This window comes from Oreochromis aureus, linkage group 10, assembly GCF_013358895.1.
Source record: "Oreochromis aureus strain Israel breed Guangdong linkage group 10, ZZ_aureus, whole genome shotgun sequence".
NCBI classification, from domain to species: Eukaryota; Metazoa; Chordata; class Actinopteri; order Cichliformes; family Cichlidae; genus Oreochromis; species Oreochromis aureus.
The window spans coordinates 6,789,796-6,810,411 of record NC_052951.1 but is presented as its reverse complement, the minus strand read 5'-3'; the positions used below and the strand labels follow the sequence as shown (position 1 = coordinate 6,810,411).

Here is a 20,616-nt window from a genome sequence, read left to right as displayed (position 1 = left end):
GGCTGATTTACCTAGCAGTTAAGGCTGTGGCTCCACTGTGCTTGCTCCTGTTACTTAGGCCATGCCCTTTGTCTGGGGCCAGGGCTTGGTCCAGATCCAAAATTTGCATGCCAAGGGCCACTTGAATGTGAAGCTCCCCGGATTCTCACTACCTGACATGCAAAACTGGTGGAGGACCAGTTAAAATGGCACACACGCACAAGCAGCACAGGTGTACTCCTGCTAAGAGTGACGCTCCAACCGCCCATCTCTCCCTCCCCATCCTTTACCAGAGCTAAAACATTCACCATCCTTTCCAGAGAGTGTTATGAAAATGAGTGCTGTGATTTTACTAGGACACTCTACTTGCTGACTGTCAAAGGAGATGGTTGCACTTGTAAGAGCAGAACATTGGACATTAGCAAATTAAATCTCTTAGCACTGTGACAGGATCAGAGGGCAACGCTTAGGTAAGAGACAGGTCAAGAAATAGAAAAAAAAACAAGAAGTGAGAGATTGAAAGGATGCCAAGGTCTTTCCTTGTGAAAAAGAAACGTGGGGCATGTGGAGCATGGCAGTGGAAAGAATCAGAACAACATGAGTGGAAAGAAGAAAATCCACAAGGTATGAATTTCAAGTAGTTTAGTTTAATTTCAGCTGTCAAAATGTTAAAGCCGCAACAATTAGTCTGTATCACAGTAATTTACTTCAACGTAGTAATTTAGTCATGTTATCTATCTATCTATCTATCTATCTATCTATCTATCTATCTATCTATCTATCTATCTATCTATCTATCTATCTATCTATCTATCTATCTATCTATCTAGTGAGTGAAAATATTGAAAAACAGATATCCTGCAGTCCTGGCACCCAAGAGCCTGCCGCCATGCCTCAGCCAGTAATCACCTCAGGACGTGATGCAACAACAGGAATTATAGTGCCAGTACCTTTAGCAGGACTGGGAGGACCAAGAGCTGATACCAGGCCGGACTGGTCTACTGTGATGCTCCGGGGCTCCTACCATCCCAATACAATGGCACTGGTCAGCAAAGCAAAGGTGAGAAAGGTTTTCTTGCCAAAATACAATATCACTCCTTTAATGTGAACAACTAACCCAGTGTTTAGTGCATAGTTATTAGCATCATGTGACTGTTAGAACAGGGTAGTTCACAACCTGAAAAGAATGAAGTAAATGTACAATACTGGAGAGGTGGACTAGTAGCAGCTTAGAAATTTGGGCAAGGATTCTTAGGACATGACCTTAGGCAGGACCACAGACGACTGCCTTTGGAATATATGCATCATCAGACTCACATTTTTTGTGATGTATGACACAGAGTTAACAGAGGTGTTTGTTGTAGCTTACAGTTCAAAAGCATGAGATGGTAGTAAATTCAATCACCAATCAGGGAAAGGGTAATATTCTATATTACATTCTCTGAGTAATTTTTTTTCTCTTCCACTATATATGTGGCTTTCATCACAACTGTGTATGTTGGGGGGGTTAGATGCAGTGTGCTTGGGAAATCAGTTCAGTTTAATACAATTATAATTAAATTTTATTGATTGATTGAGTTCATAATAGTTATCTCAAGGCAATATATAATATAACCCCAACAATCAGAAAACCTATGAGAAAACACCTTGGATATATTAAGTAGAAAAATTGGCTAGTGGAATCAGATATTGGAACTTCAAAGTTGGAATTTTCAACTAAAATACCCCTTCAAGTTGGATTTCCAAGACACAAAAATCCACTCCACTTCACAATCTAAGATGGCATCAGTGCGCACACATATATAGGGATGCAGTGATGTGATCCTGATTTCCTGTTTTGTTTTTTTCTATGTTTGTCACGCTCAAATGTTTCAGATCATCAAACAAATTTAAAAATTAGATAAAGATAACACAAATACAAAATGCAATTTATAATTGAAGATGTTTGTAATTGAGGGGAAAAAATCCAAACCTACATGGCCCTGTGTGAAAAAGCGATTGCCCCCTAAACCTAATAACTGGCTGGGCCACCCTGTAGCAACAACTGCAATCAAGTGTGATAACTGGCAATGAGTCTTTTACAGGGCTGTGAAGGAATTATGGACCACTCATCTTTGCAGAATTGTTGTAATTCTGTCACATTAGAGGGTTTTCGAGCATGAACCACCTTTTTAAGGTCATGTCACAGAATCTCAGGTCAGGAACCTAAGGGGGCTTCAGCTTGAGGTCATGAACAGATGACCGACATTCTCCTTCAGGATGTTTTGGTAGACAGCAGAATTCATTTTTCCATATATATAGGCAACAGTGGTAATCGGAGTGGTGACCCTCAAACTGGGCAAGTGGCTCCAGCAGATTCAAGGAATGACATTTGAGGTCTCTGTCCAGAACAGCGCAATCCTTCAAATAGATAAGATACTGTGCAGGATCCTCAAGCTCTCAGGCCTCTGGTAGAGGACTTTCAGGTCATTTTAGATGTGCTCATTATTTGACCTACAATGTGGAATGCTCCTAGTTTATGTAACACATCTGATGAAGATGTAAAATACATTTTCCATTTAACTAAAAAACAACCATTTATTTCAAGTTCTTTAAATTAGTTATTAAGATTAAAAATCATATTTTTCATACAACTCTAAGACAGTAGGTAAGTCCAGGAACACACAGTCAGGCAGATATGTTGGAGAGAGACAGAACTACTTTACATGTGAGAAGAATACTGCCCTATGAGGTCATAACCACTAAAAGAGGGGGAAAGAAACACAGGACCCTTTTGAACTTCCCATCTATTTTGTTAACAGAAAATCTGTTAAGCATTTGTGACAATTAATAAAACAGCTGACTTTGTGATTTTTACTAGAGCTATTCTCAGCACACCCTAACTACTGAACACGGACACAACTGCTGTGGAAAGGATAAAAATAAAATCCTTGATGCATTCTTGATAATATTATTAAACTTTTAAGGCTAATATTATACAGTGAGATTAATTTAGCTCTATTTAAGAAAATATATCTTTTTTTTTTTTTTTTAAAAACCTGCTTTTTTTATGCCATGCTTGCTGTCACTGACTGACGGAAAAAGCTAGTCGTGATGCACTAGACTAATTATTGGGGCTGCAATATTTTATCTGCACAGATAAGATGTAGATATAGGATCAATTCAAGAACTGCATACCCACTCATTATGATTTAATGGCTTATAAAGGAACTATTTGCATGGAAGGTGTACTGGTGTCTTGGTACACTGTATCATGTATTAGCAATTTGTAATCCTGTTTGTTACTTGTAAGCTAAACAGAGCAGAGAAAAGATGATTGTTACAGTGAAGTTTTGTCATATTTATTCAGTAGTTCTCTTCCCATCAGCCACGTCCCCGTGCTTCCCCTGTCTCAGGTGACTTTGTTTGCTCAGTGTGCCACAAGATCTTCCCTCTACAACGCATGTTGACCCGCCACTTGAAGTGCCACAGCCTGGTGAAGAGGCATCCTTGTCGGTTCTGTGGCAAAGGATTCAATGATACCTTTGACCTAAAGAGACATATGCGAACACACACAGGTTAGGAATGTTCTAAATGTATTTTGTTGAATCCACTAATCTTTATCAAATTAAAAGAATCACAATCAATTTTATTACAAGGGAGTACATATTATTATACACATTACTGATAATATAATTAAGGGATTAATGCGTTTGCTGTGTAACATTAGTTGCACTTGATTGAAATGTCTGTGTAGGTTCTTAGTCATCCAGTTCATGATAATCTAAGGTGTTTGGAAAGAAAAGTGACTGGACTTCTTCAAGATTTTTAAAGATCGTTCACCTCTCATCCATTTAAATTAGCTGTGTTGGATCAAGGACACATCTAAAACGTGCAGGACACCGGCCCTTGAGGCCTGGAGTTCCCCACCCCTGCGCTAGGGTTTAAATACCCGGGAGTCTCCATCATTTGGTTTTAGAACTAAAGAAGCTTCGTGGATAAGAGTTGAAACGTCTTAAAAAAAAACTTTAAGAAGTCCAGTCACTTTCTTTCCAAGCTTTTTACACTTGATTGAAATCTGCAAGAATTCCTTTGTGGGATTTACAGTAACTTTAAAGTGACTGGCATTAACAGAAATCAACAACAAAAATGTAAATAAATGGAAAATCTGTGTTCAGTCATTACATGAGCTCTCTGACAATGTCACCCTTGGTGGAAAGCTTAAAGGAGAAACTGTCTTTTGTCTCTCACTGCTACAGGTATCCGTCCCTACAAGTGTGAGCTGTGTGAGAAAGCTTTCACACAGCGTTGCTCTCTGGAGTCCCATATGAGAAAGATTCATGGCGTACATCAGCAGTATGCTTACCGACAGAGACGCTCCAAGATCTTTGTGTGTGAGGATTGTGGTTATACATCAAGCCGGCCTGATGAGTACTTCCTCCATGTGAGACAGTGCCACCCTGGCAGCCCTGCTCTCCGCAGGTACTACCGTCGTCAGGCTCATGAGAACAGCACCTTTCCATCAGAAGATCGTAATCTCAGTCCCTATTTGCTGTTCCCAGCCTCTGCATACTACATGTAGGTTTTATTCTAATGCTACATGCTACATTATTGTGTAGATATTACAAAACTATTCAGAAGTATTCCCTTGTGTAATATGTAGGCCATGTGTGTCAGTATACTTGTGCTAATACCCTTTTGTGCTTATTTACTTTTTTGCTTTTAGCAAACGCTTTTCATCAAAACTTTAAAATAAAAATGAAGGTTTGTACATTATTCTTAATGTTTTTAATCTATCTGTAACCCACTAAGCCTGACCTGCTAAGTTAGCAGTGCTAATAAAGAGAGTCCAAATGTTTGCTAGGGAAAAATAAATACATTTCATTAACAGTTAGCTAGGTACTTTATGTTGTCTTTTCTTTCAGTTATTAGAAAAGCAGCCTTGCAAAACTGATTTTATTGTCATTTATATTTTTGTAATAGGAAGAACCACTGAACTTATATATATTTTGGAAATAAAACCAAATTCACCCTTACCTTAATGTGGTACAAAGTTCCTTTTACTACTACTACTTGGATAAATCTAATATGCCCCTGTGCTTGTGGGTTGTTTCCTGCTGTCCCTTATCCTGCACTTCTCTATAGTTGGTGCTACCAGCAGTGAGGACTTTGCTGTATCTATTTCTACTTTATTTTTTTCTCTCTGTGAAAAGGACGGTAGGGATGGGGCTGGTTGCTTTAAGTGATTTGGTTGGGCAATTCAGCATTACTAATGAAAAGTAACGAACGGGTTGCTGTCAGTGCTGGTGGGCTGGTGCACAACAGCCCTTCAAGCTGGCACATAGCCTATATAATTATCTCAAATTATCCATCCATTCGCTTCCACTTATCCTTTTTAGGGTCGTGGGGGGTGCTGGAACCTATCACAGCTGTCTTAGGGCGAGAGGCAGGGTACACCCTGGACAGGTCGCCAGTTTGTCGCAGAGCTAACACATAACAGGAGACAACCAATCGCACTCACATTCACTACCACATTAACACCTGTGGGCAATTTAGTGTTTCCAATTAACCTATCCACACTAACTGCATGTCTTTGGACTGTGGGAGTACCTGGGAGAAGCCACGCAAACACAGTGAGAACATCTAAACTCCACACAGAAAGACCCTGGCCTCATGAGGGAATTGAACTCAGGCTGTGAGGCAACAGTGCTAACTACCGTGCCACCATGCTACCCCTATATCAAATTATATTTTAAAAATTATATATATTCACCCATCAGCCCACACGTGTGTCAGTCCATCAGGCAAATGCCCAGTATGCCAGATTACTAGTCCGGCCCTCATGAGATCAAAAATAGTTTATTTATTTAATATTTGTGAATGTCCCCTTTTGTTGCAGCAGTTGAAATGATAAAGATCTAGGAAATTAGTGAGAAATAAGTGTGTGTGTGTGTGTGTGTATAATTCCCCACTCGCTCCTTCAGATGGTCTTTTATCCTTCAAACTTTTGTCCTCTACCAGAGGCCTGGGAGCTTGAGGGCCCTGTGCAGCATCTTTGCTTCTCCTGGGGGACCACTGTTACCTTCACCCTCCATATCTTCTCTAGCTCCTCTCTCAGCTCTTGAATTTTCTTGAGCTTCTGATGTTCCTGACATGACGAAACTCTGTTCGCACAGTGAATGGACTGATTCTTATATGGCGCTTTTGTACTCTCCCAGATTACTGAAAGTGCTCTATACAACATGCCACATTCACACACTTTCTCTCAACTGAGTGCTTCCCAACTACTTTTAGACTCTTGACATCCAGACTGGAGGAGCCAGGGATCGAACCACTAACCTTCCAATCAGTAGGTGACCTGCTCGACCTCCTGAGCTACAGCCACTCAGTGGTAAACACGAGTAAACCTTCACTAGGTTTTGGATAAAGTGTACACTCACAAACCTGCATTTGAAACGTTGGCTACCATAGCAGTATAGTATTGCTACATGGAATTTGGGTCTTCTAACTGAAATAGGAAAATAAATAGTGCCATCATTGCTAGACCTGGCCCAAATCTGGTTGACATACACCCTGCCATGACACCAGTCAGTCAGAAGTGCCAGCTTGATGCCGGATCCGGGCCAGACCTGTTTTCTATGAGCTTGGGCCACATAAACCAAACCACAATTGGGCCAGATGTGCCATGCCATCACATAAACAGTGCCATCTACGCCAGGCCTGGCCCATATCTGGATGACATACCAGTTACCATGCCAGAGGTCAGCCAGGAGTGCCAGCTTGACAACAGATATGGGCCAGACCTGTCTGCTATGTGGGAAGTCTTTTACAGGACTCTGACTAGGCCACTCCTTAGGTTTCTCCGACGGTAGACAGCACAAAAACACTTATATATGACTGACACCCGTAATAAAAAAAACAGCATCTGGCTGCATTTTAAAGAAGAAGCAGATACTAACTAAGAGAAGAAACTAAATCAGCCCATCCAAGCTAAGGCCACGGATTTTTCTGAATGTCAACCTGCACTGAGGACAAACTGTTTGGCTACTGAGTTTGGTTCTGTTTCTGTTCTGTGGATTTGTTTGCAGTGTTTTGTTTTTGTGTTAAATTAAAATTAAAAGTATGATTAAAATATTAAACAAAAGTAAGAATGCCTGCTTTTGCAACAGAACAAACACAAAATTAGGCAATTATAAGCCTTCTCATAAAAGCACTAAATGCAAAAGGGTTTATCAACACACAAAGTATTCATATTTGCCAAGTAAAGCTATAATATGAGGCTACAGATGATAATAAATTAAGAGCCATTTGGGAGCCAAAAGAGCCAGCTCTTCTTTGGAAGCCGGCTCTCTGAAAAGAGCCGAACTTTCCATCACGACTTTTAAAGCTGCTGATGTGCAATTTCAATTTTACTAAAACTCAGAGAAGGCAGAAGTCTTGCTAATTGCAGCTGGCTCTGCGCTGGGGCAAGAGGGGGCAATGCCCCCTTAAAAGTCTCTGGTAGAGAGGCGTTTGTTCATGTGAGCCTGTCTGCTGCATAGAGCCATCTAGAGGACCAGCTTTCAACTCTGCACTCAACAGTTTCCTCATTTCATATACTGATGTAATCACAGCGATTTTAGTAAAGCTTATTCACTTCCAGCAGCTCACAAAGAGAAAGTTAATGCTGTGTGATAGGTCCTAGCCCCCTATTGTCATACCATATTGCAAAAAAGAAAAAGGAATTTGCTGATCGTGGCCCATGAGACGTCCATAACAAATAACTTGGATATTTGTGGATGAATCTGTAAGGGCAGCAGGAGACTGTTGCTGTCGAGTGGATTGAGGAGAAAGGAGAGTGGAGTTCAGTTCCTTGCAAAACAAACAAGCTTAAAACAAGACAAAATCTGTTTTGTTTGAATAATTAATTTGAGAATTGTAGGAAAATACTATACCAACCCGTTTTAGTTTTGTAAATATTGGCTATATTGGGAGATCTTAATTTATTCTGACTTTATTTTGCAAATTTATTTGAGAATTAGGCCATCCAATTAGGATAAAGCTTATGCTGTTGTTTGTAAAGATCTATATGGATATTTTATTTTATTTTTTTATTCTATTTTTCAGTTTTGTTTTCAAGATTTGGTGAATTGATTTTTTTAAATAACTTTTTTAAATATTGCAAATACTGGGAAGTGTTATTGTTGGGTTTGAATATATTTGATATTAGCCATCCAATTGTAAATAATTGTTATAATCTGATGAGGAATATTTGATTTTATTTTTTCTTGTTTTATTTTTCAGTTTTCCCCCTGAGGAAGTGCCACCTTAACATGGTCATGGGGTTTTCGTGGTTTAGTGTCCCTAAGAGCTAGACCAGCAGAAGCTTAGCCTTCATATGGGCCAAGTTGGTCAGGTCTTAGGGTAGGGGCCAAACAAAGTGCAATCCAATTACACAACAAAAGCAGTTATCCAGAACATTTTTTCCTCACAACACTAAGGAACCTTCTTAATCTTAATTTTATCTTATTTTTTACTTTTACTGAAGGTTCACATTGGTATGTGATACATCTGAGGCAGAGAGACAGATAAACAACAGTGAGCTAACATACTTTAAGAGACCAATGTCTGTCACACTTTGGTAATATAATTTAATAATAATATGTCCAACATTACATTTATTGTATTAACACATTAAATGTATTTAATTTTAAAAAAATACAGCAGTCAAATTTAACTCTGTTTTAAATACTGAGATTCAGCAAACATTCAAGGTGCATTTATTTCTATTTCATATCACTTTATATCTTCATCATCTCAAAGACAAATATTTCTTAGAGCTTATGTAAAGATGGATTATCTATGAAAGAGACAAATATTGTTCTTGAAATAGTTGGCACCACTACATTTGTCTGAATGCTTACTTATATAGGTAAAAAGAAAACTCGCCAGCTGTAATCATTTGTATGTTTCTGATAGTGCTGTCAACAGATTAAAAAAATTAACTAATTAATCTCACAATTTTCTGTAATTAATCGCAATTACTTGATCAATAGCCTGGTTGCAACTACATTTTTTCAACTTCATATTTAAGCTTGTAACTGACATTTATGCAATATAATGAAGTAAATGCAGAATAAACACAAACAATGTATGCTTAAATTCAAAGAGAATTTGAATAGTTTTCTTCAATCTCCTTTGAAATACAACTTTTTAAAAACCCTCTATACTAATAGGTAAGTATACACTAATATATGATATATAGTCGTGCTGTCAAACAATTAAAATGTTTAATCAGATTCATCACAGGGTTACTGTGGATTAATTTTGATTAATCACAATTAAATATCATTCATTTTTATTCTATATTAATCGCATTTCATTTTGCATGAACAAACAGACTTGAGAAAAAAGGAAAAATATACGCACTTAATATGTTTATTGAATATCATGAACATTCACGTTAACAAAAAACTCATGTATCCACTCTCTCTGTCACTCTTGGGGAGGCACTTCAAGTCTTTGAAATGAGGAACCAAAGCTATGTAAAGCGCGTGTTCTCAACGATATTAATAGGTCTGCAGTTTGTTGCAATCCATTTGGCAATTGTGTCAGTCAATCTTTCCGAGGTAGACCTACTGAGTCCCTGATGCTCCGTGAGTGGTTTGTCGCATGCTGGGTGACGTGTTAGCAAAAGTCCTAGCAGCATCCCCAACTAACGTATGCTTCATGTCAATGTGATATTTTAGGCTGGAAGTGCTTCGGTGAAAAGAAAATTTCTTCTCCGACTGTTCCATCTTTTTATTTTTTTTAATACTGAAATTTCCCATCGAGAGGGCCAATGTGCGTTTATCATGTTCCAGATCGAGTTCATTGGTTCAGCTGCCCGTCACAGCCAGATCAACTGCCCAGTTGTGCATGTGCGAAGGTAACTCTACTTGGACAAAACTGCCCGAAATGCGTGGACAGAAACACTTCAGGGATTTTGTGTCATTCTGCACTCCAGATGCGTTAATTGCGTTAAAAAACTTTTTAATCGTGTTGACCGTGATGGCAGATTAATTTGCGTTAAAGCGTTAATTTCAACAGCACTAGTTTTTGAAAAATTAAATATTAATTAATATATTTAAGATTCCTTTATTGGGTGAGAAAAGTCAGACCATATCGTAACTGTCTTAATTCATATAGAATAGATTGAAAAATAAGCTGTAATCGGGCTGATTTTTGCTAAATGGGTCTAACAGGACAGAGATGATGCAAACTCTTAGCATCCTTAAAAAAAAATGATGTAACACTATAGATGAACTTACCTTAAAATATATAAAGCAAATAAACATCTACAGCAAATACAAGGAACAAACTGCAGTACTATTAATCCAAAATACACTATGTTTCATATTACTGAAGAAAACAATATGACATTTTCAAGTACATTCTGGTGCTGATATTTACATACTCTTTCTGAATATAGAACCTTCCACTGCCTTTTATACTTGAGTACCTGAGTACTTCCTGTATACCAGTCCATCCATGGCAAGTTGATCCAAGTAGGTACTAATGGAAAAGGGGCTTAAAAGTAAGTAGCTGAGTGTCACGGTCCTCCTGTCCTCCATGGTTTTCTGCCAAGGTTTAGGCACAATTCCCAACCTGTCTACGTTTTTCCGCTTGTTCTGTTTGTGAATATACTGGCATTGCGCATGAAATTGTAATCTCTCTGTAAAGCTCATTTTACATTTGTACAAGGATAGAGTGGAAAATGGGCTTAAGGTTAAAGTCAATCTTTGAACGGCGTGCATTCTAAAATAAAGGCTTTAAAAGCAACTGGAACACGAGCCCCACTAAATACTAACATCACTAACTTCACATAACAACATTTGGCCAAAAGTAATGTTTTCATTTTTTTTGTTACTGGAAAATTTATATTGCTACATAAATGAGTGAGAGGCGAGGCGCTGGCAAGATGATGGAGGGAGCGAATGTAGTGTAAACACTTCCATATGCAGGGGTGCACATAAGTGGTCCGCAGGAGCGCATCCACTGTCAAAATAAAAAATGCGCACCAGATAAGAAGTTGCAACCCACGTTTGCATACATAAGATTTTCTGGAGGAGGACAGACATTTGTTTAGAACGCCTAAAGATGTCGAAGAAGCAAGCTCCTTTAAGCAATTACTTTGGTGTTCCTCCACCTCCAAAGAAAAGTCAGAAGGAGTCCGAACCACAAAAGAAGCACGTATTCTCGGAAAAGTGGTTGGAGGAGGTGAGCTGGCTTCAAACAAATGATGAACGCACAGAGATGTGATGCAGAATATGCCGTGATAATCTCACTCTAGCGGACAAAAACAGTGCCTTTTATATGTACGCAAACGCACGTTGCAACTTCTTATCTGGTGCACGTCTTTTATTTTGACAGCGAATGCGCTGTCTTTTATTTTGACATTCGCTGTCTTTTATTTTGACAGCGAATGTGCACCTGCGGACCACTTATGTGCACCCCTGTCTATAGCTGATCTAATGGACACTATTGGTAACTTATTGGATTATGATAATTTTGTTACTAAATACAATTTTAATGCCTAATAATTTCACTAAATTATGTAAAGCACTACCAAAGAGTTTGTGTTTCTAACGAAAAATATAAAGGCACAACAACCTATGGTGCCACAGCGCACCTCACTGGCAATTGAAGGAACACCCCTTTTAAACAAGAAATGGAACAACAGTTTCGTAAGAAGCTGTTTACCAGATCAATTATTCCCCGGAAGACAAAATCCGAATGACATCCTACATAAATATATTAAAGATTCAATTCACAGATTTAGAGCAATGCACTTAAAACTTACTATACTCCCCCCAAAACAAAAGAAACACATTTTTGGATAATGAATGACATTTATCCCTCTAAAGAATTGCTTAATGTTCGCATTAATATAAGATTTAATATTAAGATTTAAAATAATGACAACATGTACTCATTTTATACAAATCAAGTTGAAAGCACAGTACATACATGTTTCTTTTGTTCTTTTACACAGACATACTGGGTTGATGTTCATTAATGGATGAAACCAAAGATTTCATCACTCCATGATTCTTTCTCTAGAGACCATATAACATTTGGTTTGATTTCACAAGATAAGAAAGACGAACTGTGTTGTAACACTGTTTTATGTTTAGTTAAATTTTTCATACACAAAAGTAGCCTGTTATTTTTTTTAAGGAATTTAAATGATCTATAGAATCTTTGAAATTACTTTAAAAAAACAAGCCACAAAAACTACATGATATTCTAAAGCATCTTCCCACTGATTTGGATAGCTGAGATAAAATACATTTCCCCCTTGGGTATTTTTTCCTTCTTTTTTGGCTTCGCATTTGTGGCATTTAATTTAGTGTTACATCCTGTTCATTTGCTTACATCTGCACAGATGTCCATATTCACCATTTGTTTTTGTTTTTCTTAGTATTGAGTATTGTAATCTTGTTGTAATTGATTGTACCTTTTGTATCTGTAGAATGCAAATTGCCATATTTGTATATATGCCTAAAATAATAATCCATCCATCCATCCATCTTCATCCACTTTATCCGAGGCCGGGTCGCGGGGGCAGCAGCCTAAGCAGAGAAGCCCAGACCTCCCTCTCCCCAGCCACCTCCTCCAGCTTATCCGGGGAACACCAAATGCGTTCCCAGGCCAGCCGAGATATAATCTCTCCAGCGTGTCCTGGGTCTGCCCTGGGCCTCCCGGTGGGACATGCCCGAACACCTCACCCAGGAGGCGCCCAGGAGGCATCCTTGTCAGATGCCCGAACCACCTCAACTGGCTCCTTTCGATGTGGAGGAGCAGCGGCTCTACTCTGAGCCCCTCCCGGATGGCCGAACTTCTCACCCTATCTCTAAGGGAGAGGCCAGCCACCCTTCGGAGGAAGCTCATTTCTGCCGCTTGTATCCGCGATCTCGTTCTTTCGGTCACTACCCACAGCTCGTGGCCATAGGTGAGGGTAGGGACGTAGATCGACCGGTAAATTGAGAGCTTCGCTTTTACACTCAGCTCCCTCTTCACCACGACGGACCAGTGCAGCGTCCGCATCACTGCAGCCGCAGCACCAATCCGTCTGTCGATCTCCGGCTCCCTTCTCCCATCACTCGCGAACAAGACCCCGAGATACTTGAACTCCTCCACTTGGGGCAGGAACTCATCCCCGACCCGGAGTGGGCACTCCACCGTTTTCCGGCTGAGAACCATGGCCTCAGATTTGGAGGTGCTGATCCTCATTCCCGCTGCTTCACACTCGGCTGCGAACCGTTCCAGTGCGAGCTGAAGGCCTTCACCTGATGAAGCCAACAGAACCACATCATCCGCAAAAGCAGAGATGAGATTCTGAGGCCACCAAGCGAAAGCCCTCCGCCACTTGGCTGCGCCTAGAAATCCTGTCCATAAAAATTATGAACAGAACCGGTGACAAAGGGCAGCCCTGGCGGAGCCCATCACCCACCGGGAACGAGTCCGACTTATTGCCGGCAATGCGAACCAAACTCTTGCAACGGTTGTATAGGGATCGAATGGCCCGTAGCAATGGGCCAGACACCCCATACTCCCGCAACACCTCCCACAGGACACCCCGAGGGACACGGTCGAATGCCTTCTTTTTCCATGGCCTCTCCGAACTCCTCCCACACCCGAGTTTTTGCTTCAGCCACTGCCCGAGCCGCATTCCGCCTGGCCTGTCGATACCTGTCGGCTGCCTCCGGAGTCCCACAGGCTAACCAAGCCCGATAGGACTCCTTCTTCAGCCTGGTGGCTCCCGTCACCTCTGGTGTCCACCATTTGGTTCGGGGATTACCACCACGGCAGGCACCAACCACCTTGCGGCCACAGCTCAATGCAGCAGCTTCGGCGATGGAGACGCTGAACATGGTCCATTCGGACTCAATGTCCCCAGTCTCCCTCGGAATGCTGTTGAAGCTCTGCCGGAGGTGTGCGTTGAAGATCTCGCGGACTGGGGCCTCTGCTAGACATTCCCAGCACACCCTCACTACGGCGTTTAGGTGCACGGGTCTGTCCAGCGTCCTCCCCCGCCACCTGATCCAACTCACCACCAGGTGGTGATCAGTTGACAGCTCAGCCCCTCTCTTTACCCGAGTGTCCAGAACATATGGTCGCAGGTCTGGTGATACGATTACAAAATCGATCATCGACCTGCGGCCTAGAGCGTCCTGGAGCCACGTGCACTTATGGACACTCTTATGTTCGAACAAGGTGTTCGTTATGGCCAAACTGTGATTTGCACAGAAGTCCAATAACAAAACACCGCCGGATTCAGATCAGGAGGCCGTTCCTCCCAATCACGCCCCCAGGTCTCGCTGTTGTTACCCACGTGAGCACTGAAGTCTCCCAGCAGGACAACAGAGTCTCCAGATGGGGCACCTTCCAGCACCCCCCCCAGGGACTCTAAGAAGGCTGGGTACTCTGAACTGCCACTCGGCGCATAAGCGCAGATGACAGTCAGGACCCGTTCGACCCTAAGGCGCAGGGAACAAACCCTCTCATCCACCGGGAAAAACCCCAACGTACCAGCAGCAAGCCGAGGGGATATTAGAATACCCACCCCAGCCCGCCGCCTCTCACCAGGGGCAACTCCAGACTGAGTCAGAGTCCAGCCCCTCTCCAGGAGACTGGTTCCAGAGCCCAAGCCATGCGTAGAGGTGAGCCCGACTATATCTAGCCGGTACCTCTCAACCTCACGCACTAACTCAGGCTCCTTCCCCACCAGAGAGGTGACATTCCATGTCCCTATTGCCAGTCTTGGCAGCCGGAGATCAGTCCGCCAGGGCCTCCGCTCCTGGCCGCCGCCCAGCACACAATGCACCCGACCCCTATGGCGCCTCCTGCGGGTGGTGGGCCTGCGGGAGGATGGGCCCATGTCTCCTCTTCGGGCTGTGCCCGGCCGGGCCCCATGGACTAAGGCCCGGCCACCATACGCTTGCCCTCGGGCACCCTCCCCGGGCCTGGCTCCAGGGCGGGGCCCCGGTAACCCTATCCCGGGCAGGGTAAACTGTTCCCTCGATATTCTCTTCATAAGGGTCTAAAATAATAATCATAATCATAATAATCATAATAATAATAAGTTTACTCTTTGGCCATCCTCCTTGGGCCTTCCACCTTTTTGGGAAAAAAATCCACCACCACACTTCTGCATCTGGTCCGTCAAATTATTGAGTTCCCAAAAACACTACCATTTTCTTTTCTGATTTTTTTCTTTTAGCCTTTTCTGTGTTATTTCTATTTCTGGCCTATAAGGGCCACTGTAGTGCCCTCTGAGAACTATAAGACACATGTTTATGCTATCAAAAAAAGTTTTTGTTGTTAATCCTAAATTATTCTTCTTAGTCAGGAAATTTAAGGGCATGGCCACAGAAAAAGGGCATGTTATTTCACACAAATTAGGAAAATCAAATTTTCTAAACAAGACTCAAGAAAAACCTCAAATGATAAAAGTACACTTCCTTTCTGTTGTAGTGATGACAACAACGCGTGAGAGTCCCCCATTTGACCCTTGAACTGAAGAAGCTTCTCGGATGAGAGGTGAAACATCTTCAAGCAACTTAAAGCAGTCCAGATGCTTTTCTTTCCAAGCTCCTTAGACTATGTACCGGTATGTACCTGTTAGAAATAAAGACTTGGTCTGAATAGAGTCTGTGTGTGAGAGGCCTGAGTGATGGGGGGTTACTCAGACCAGCAGTCCCCAACCTTTTTTTGCGCCACGGACCGGTTTAATGTCAGACAATATTTTCACAGACCGGCCTTTAAGGTGTTACGGATAAATACAACAAAATAAAACGATACAACCAAAACAAAAACTGTGGTCTTTTGTAAATATAATAATAAACATAAATTCACTGTGTAATTATGTAACTTTATTAGCAGCCTCCTCCTGAAATGCGCCAGAAACATTGAGAGTAACATCCTCCTCTCTGCCCCTTAATGCTCTCTGGTCGCTATGGTAATGCGTAAACATTTCTTTCAAAATAAGATACACAACTACAAAACAAATATAAAGTACATGAAAATATATAAAAAATGTATTCATAACACACTGGAAAAGATCCAGGGAAACCGAGTTAACGATAAAAACCCTGAAAACCATAAATTTCACACCCGAGCCTCAACTCTCATGGCCCAGTACCAAATCACTCCGGTCCGTGGCCTGGGTGTTGGGGACCGCTGACTCAGACCATGGCTCATATTAGTGAGGTGGGTGGGCAGGGGTGGGGTGTGAGGGATAGTGTTTACTGACAGCCTGAATGGGGAAGGGGAAGAAGCTGTTTGTGAGCCTGGAGGTGTGGGACCTAACTGATCTTAGGCACCGAAGAGAGTGCAGTAGGTCAAAAAGGTCGTGGGCAGGGTGCAAGGGCTCACCTGTGATGGCCTTGGAGGATCTGATAATGGCCTCCACTGGTGGCAGAGAGAAGATTTTTTGGACAGTGTTAATTACCTTCTGCGCAGCCTTCCTGTTCTCAGTTATGGCCCCTGCATACCCAACACCCAGACAGTAGAAGACAACGCTTTCCACTAATGATTGGTAGAAGGCCAGCAGAAGCTTCTGGTTGAAGTTGAAGTTATTCTTCTTCAGGACAAGGAGGAAGTGCAGGTACTGCTGGGCCTTCTTTACCAGGGCGTTGGTGTTGTGGGTTCAGGTGGAAATGGTGGAGATGTGCATGGTCAAAAACCTGAAGGCGGAGACAGATTCCACCTCCATTTATATTGAGAGGGCAGTGGACCTGTCTGTGCCTCCTGAGCTCCATGAGTTCTTTTGTTTTAAGGATGTTCAGCTTCAGTTACATGGCCCAGGCAAGTCTCTTTGTCTCATTCTGACGTGTTAGCAATGGCTTTCTTGCTGCAACTCATCCTGTCAAACTTGCAGCTTGAAGTGTTCTCTTCACAGTTTGAAACTAAGACTTGCTTACTATGACCACAATTAAGCTGTGCTTCAAGCTGTTGTCCTGTGAGTCGCCCACCACGTGAGTCGCTAACTCTCAGAAACTGGCATGATTAGTGCCTCTGTGCTGTCTATCAGTCCAGCTACTGGTAGGTAGTGATGTGACGTTCTGTATCGAAGCTTCGAAGCGTGTGTCGAGTAATGGAGGGGGCGTTTCCGCGAAGCGCGTATCGAGGCTTGCTTCGTTTATGGGAGGAGTTGAAAATGATGACGTCCGAAGCCTCGCTGCCCGGCTAAACCACGTGACTGGTTCATGAAGCGGTTCGAACTTTGTCATGAGCTATGACAGCGATATAAACCCCTTAGACTTCATTCAAAATGTGGGTGTTTGATGGAGAGTTACGGTTAGTGAGAGTTTGGAGACAGTTTGGAGAAAGTTTGGAGAGAGTTTGGAGGTTTAGGAGAGTGAGGAGAGAAAGTCAGGAGAGAATGGAGCCAGCTAAGAAGAGGAGGATGTCCTCCCCTGTGTGGGAACATTTTGATTTTATTCCTCCCAACAAGGTATGTACATTTCTACAGATGATGTATTTTCATAATACTGATGGTGCAATACAATTTATGTTAAGCTGTCTTTACTTTTGTACGAGGTGAAGTGTTTGCTGTGTGCCAGGGAGCTGGGATATAACAGCAACACCTCATCCATGCTTAGGCACTACAGAGCTTTGCATGAGAATAAGGGGAACACCGATTGTGGAGCAAGACCAGGTGAGCCATCAAATGCCATGATAATATAGCATGCAGTAATCTTACTAAATGATAGAACAATATTATACAACTGTAATAAGTTACGTGTGTGATATTTATATTTGTGCTTTGTTTTTATTGTCTTTCCTCGGGAGAACAATCTCAAATAGATGGAGACCTGGTTAGCATGGTGATTGAGGACTCCCAGCCATTTAGCATTGTGAGGACAAAGGATTTAAAAGATCTGTCAAATCATTAAATCCTAGCTATGTTCTCCCCACTAAAAAGGTCATAAAAGCAGTGACAATGTAGTTTTTACAGAATAAAATGTGAACAGGCAGGACTGAGGCTCAAAGCCTCAGTGTGTAGCTGTCCATACCTCAACGTTGCAAAAGCACAACCACTGTCCACACCCCAACCACACCTCACCTCACAGCAAATGATCATTTCCATTTTAAGCATTTCCAAATGATCATTTTCCATACTGCCAGTATAAATATACACAGCATACGGCCATCACTACAATATACATGTTTTACACACTCCTTTTGTTGTTGACATTTACAGGCTGTGTGCAAAATGCCACACTCTTCAAATTCATGCCAACTAATATTTTTACGTCCACTAGATGTCCTACTAGAGCAAATGAAGCTTCACGAAGCTTTGCGCTGGGGTGAACCAATTGGATGAAAAGCTTCAGTGCTTCATGAAGCTTCATCTGCCCATCACTACTGGTAGGATTTCTGGATGTCAGCCGCTTCCTCTATCTGCGGTACATAGCATGCAGGGGCCTGTTTTTCCATGATGGTTCATCCTCTCGCTCGGGTTTCTGCTGCCTGAGGTATTCGCTGAGCATGCTATCGGTTGTGGCAAACTTCCATTAATCATTCCTGATGTTCGTTGTCTCATCCTGAACCATGGTACTGGACAATTGTTCCGTTCTGTAGTCGGTATCCATAGCCAGTTTTCTCAGTGATCTCACTGAGGGGGTTCAGGCTGTGCTCAACAGTAGTGGGGACAGTATCTCCTTGGTAGATTCTCCACTTGAAGCCCATAGGAGAGGTAGCCATCAAGTTGGCCTCTAATGTTGTTCGCCACATCCACACACCCACAGCCATCCTCTGGTGGGAGGAGTAACACAAAACAAACAACACTGGATCATAACACCAGTGAGTTCCTGAGAAGGCTCTCAGGGTCCTGTTGATCTTATACAATTCTAGGCATTCCAGGATCCAGGTGTGGGGCATTGAGTCATAGGCTTTCTTGTAATCAATCCAGGCAGTGCACAGGTTGGTCAGCCTAGTCTTGCAATCTCCAGCAACTGCCCTGTCTACCAGTAGCTGGTGTATAAAAAAGTCAAATCAACCAAAGGGATCAAGATGCTTGGCGGGCATCAAGTCTTTTAGTGGTTCTTAAGTAACTCGGGTTCTTATGATCTGACGATATTACAAATGGTTGTTCAGCCCCCTCGAAACCAGTGCCACTATTCCTCCAAGGCTAGCTTCACAGCCAGTCTCCTACATCAGAGTTGCACTCAGTTAGGTTAAATGGTGAGAAAAGAAAGCACAAGGATGTAGCTTACCATGAGGGCCTGGGTGCTGGGAGAGAACTGCTTCAACCCTGGACTCAACAATAAACAGTTTTTTGGTATCGGGGTGAACCAGAATGGATGTGGAGGTGAAAGGTTGCTTGAGATTTTTTGTTTTGTTTTTGGGGTTTTTTGCCTGTCCCGTTTGGTTCTTTAGCCATCAGAATTGTTGTCTGAGGGCCAACAAAGATACCCAACAGATTTACTTTACCAAGTGGATCATCGCGGCCTTGCCATATTGGTCCATTTGATCAACCTTTGTTGTTATTATCTATTTTATTTTATTTTATTTTCAGTTGTTACAGATGGGACAACCTCCAATTAATACATGGACATAGTGTTTTATCTTTCTTGGCTACAAAGAAAGATAACAGCGCCTACTGGGAAGAGAAAAGGAAGGGCCTGCTGCCAATGACTCTTGAATGTGCTTTTCCATAGTAAATGGTAAATGGACTGATTCTTATATAGCGGTTTTCTACTCTCCCGGAGTACTCAAAGCACTTAATACAACATGCCACATTCACCCATTAACACAAGCTCTTTCATCTAGGATTTTAAATGCTTACTAACTAACATTCACACATATCCAGAGACTGGGTGAGTGGGGCCTTTTTCAGTTTATTTAGAAACTCATTATATGGGCAGGAAAAAACTGAACAAAATGTGAAATAGGCTTCAGACCATGCTGACGCTCTTCCTCTCAGCATACTCACAACTATAGAGAGGTTAGCTTATACATATAAATATTTTAAATGAATATCCAGCCGTTTCTGGGATATAGCTGAGTTATTGAGCAGAGAGAGTGTATCCAGTCTTAGCCTGGCAACTCCCTCTTGGTCAACAGGGTACTGTGTTGTTTTCCCTGATAGAATTTGTTCTACAAGCTGACCATTTTCTATTAATTAGAATCTTTGTTTATTCAAATACAATACACCATGACCATTATAGCCATCTTGCATACAGTGACACCACAGGATGTTAAATTCTGCTGTTTGGGACTTTCCATCACCTGACATTTGCACCTAACCAGAGCTGTGTACAAAAAAAAATAAAAAGTTATTGAACTTCACTCGATGCAATATCACACCATACAGGTTAATTTAGTGTCAGGAGTTTTCCTGTATTGCAACTCAGGTCAGAATAAAAACGCTCAGACAGGTTTAACGTGTACACGGGTGAGGCTCAAATTCCCATTGTTTTCGAGAAAGACTGGGAATGATTTAGCCTTACTTCTGCGCTTCACTTTCAGGTCAACCCAGAACCATTCGTCACATGTGCCATTTCGTAGTTCTATCTGGAGAGGTTCCTCATGGTTGACCACGATTCCCTGGAATTGATACCCAAGGCTGGCGTAGCTTGCGGCACACTTTGCCTGAATTATGTCCATTGCCTTCGCGTACAAGGTGGG

The 20,616-nt window shown here is 42.0% G+C and overlaps 1 protein-coding gene across 1 annotated transcript; it reads left to right on the top strand.

The window, feature by feature from the left end:
• The first annotated feature begins 498 nt into the window (after positions 1-498).
• zgc:171929 (uncharacterized protein LOC100124596 homolog) lies at positions 499-4,745 on the top strand. Its single transcript, XM_031728392.2, has 4 exons — positions 499-603; positions 810-1,039; positions 3,347-3,536; positions 4,218-4,745. Exons 1-4 carry the CDS (start codon positions 504-506, stop codon positions 4,538-4,540), a joined length of 843 nt encoding a protein of 280 aa, XP_031584252.1. The 5' UTR covers positions 499-503; the 3' UTR covers positions 4,541-4,745.
• The last annotated feature ends 15,871 nt before the right edge of the window (positions 4,746-20,616 follow it).

Bases quoted from the DNA above. Each gene is read 5' to 3' on its own strand.
- zgc:171929 (XM_031728392.2), top strand. From the start codon at position 504: ATGCCAAGGTCTTTCCTTGTGAAAAAGAAACGTGGGGCATGTGGAGCA. The intron at 604-809 runs GTATGAATTTCA...CTATCTATCTAG, and splicing joins GAAAGAAGAAAATCCACAAG to TGAGTGAAAATATTGAAAAA. The intron at 1,040-3,346 runs GTGAGAAAGGTT...TCTTCCCATCAG, and splicing joins CACTGGTCAGCAAAGCAAAG to CCACGTCCCCGTGCTTCCCC.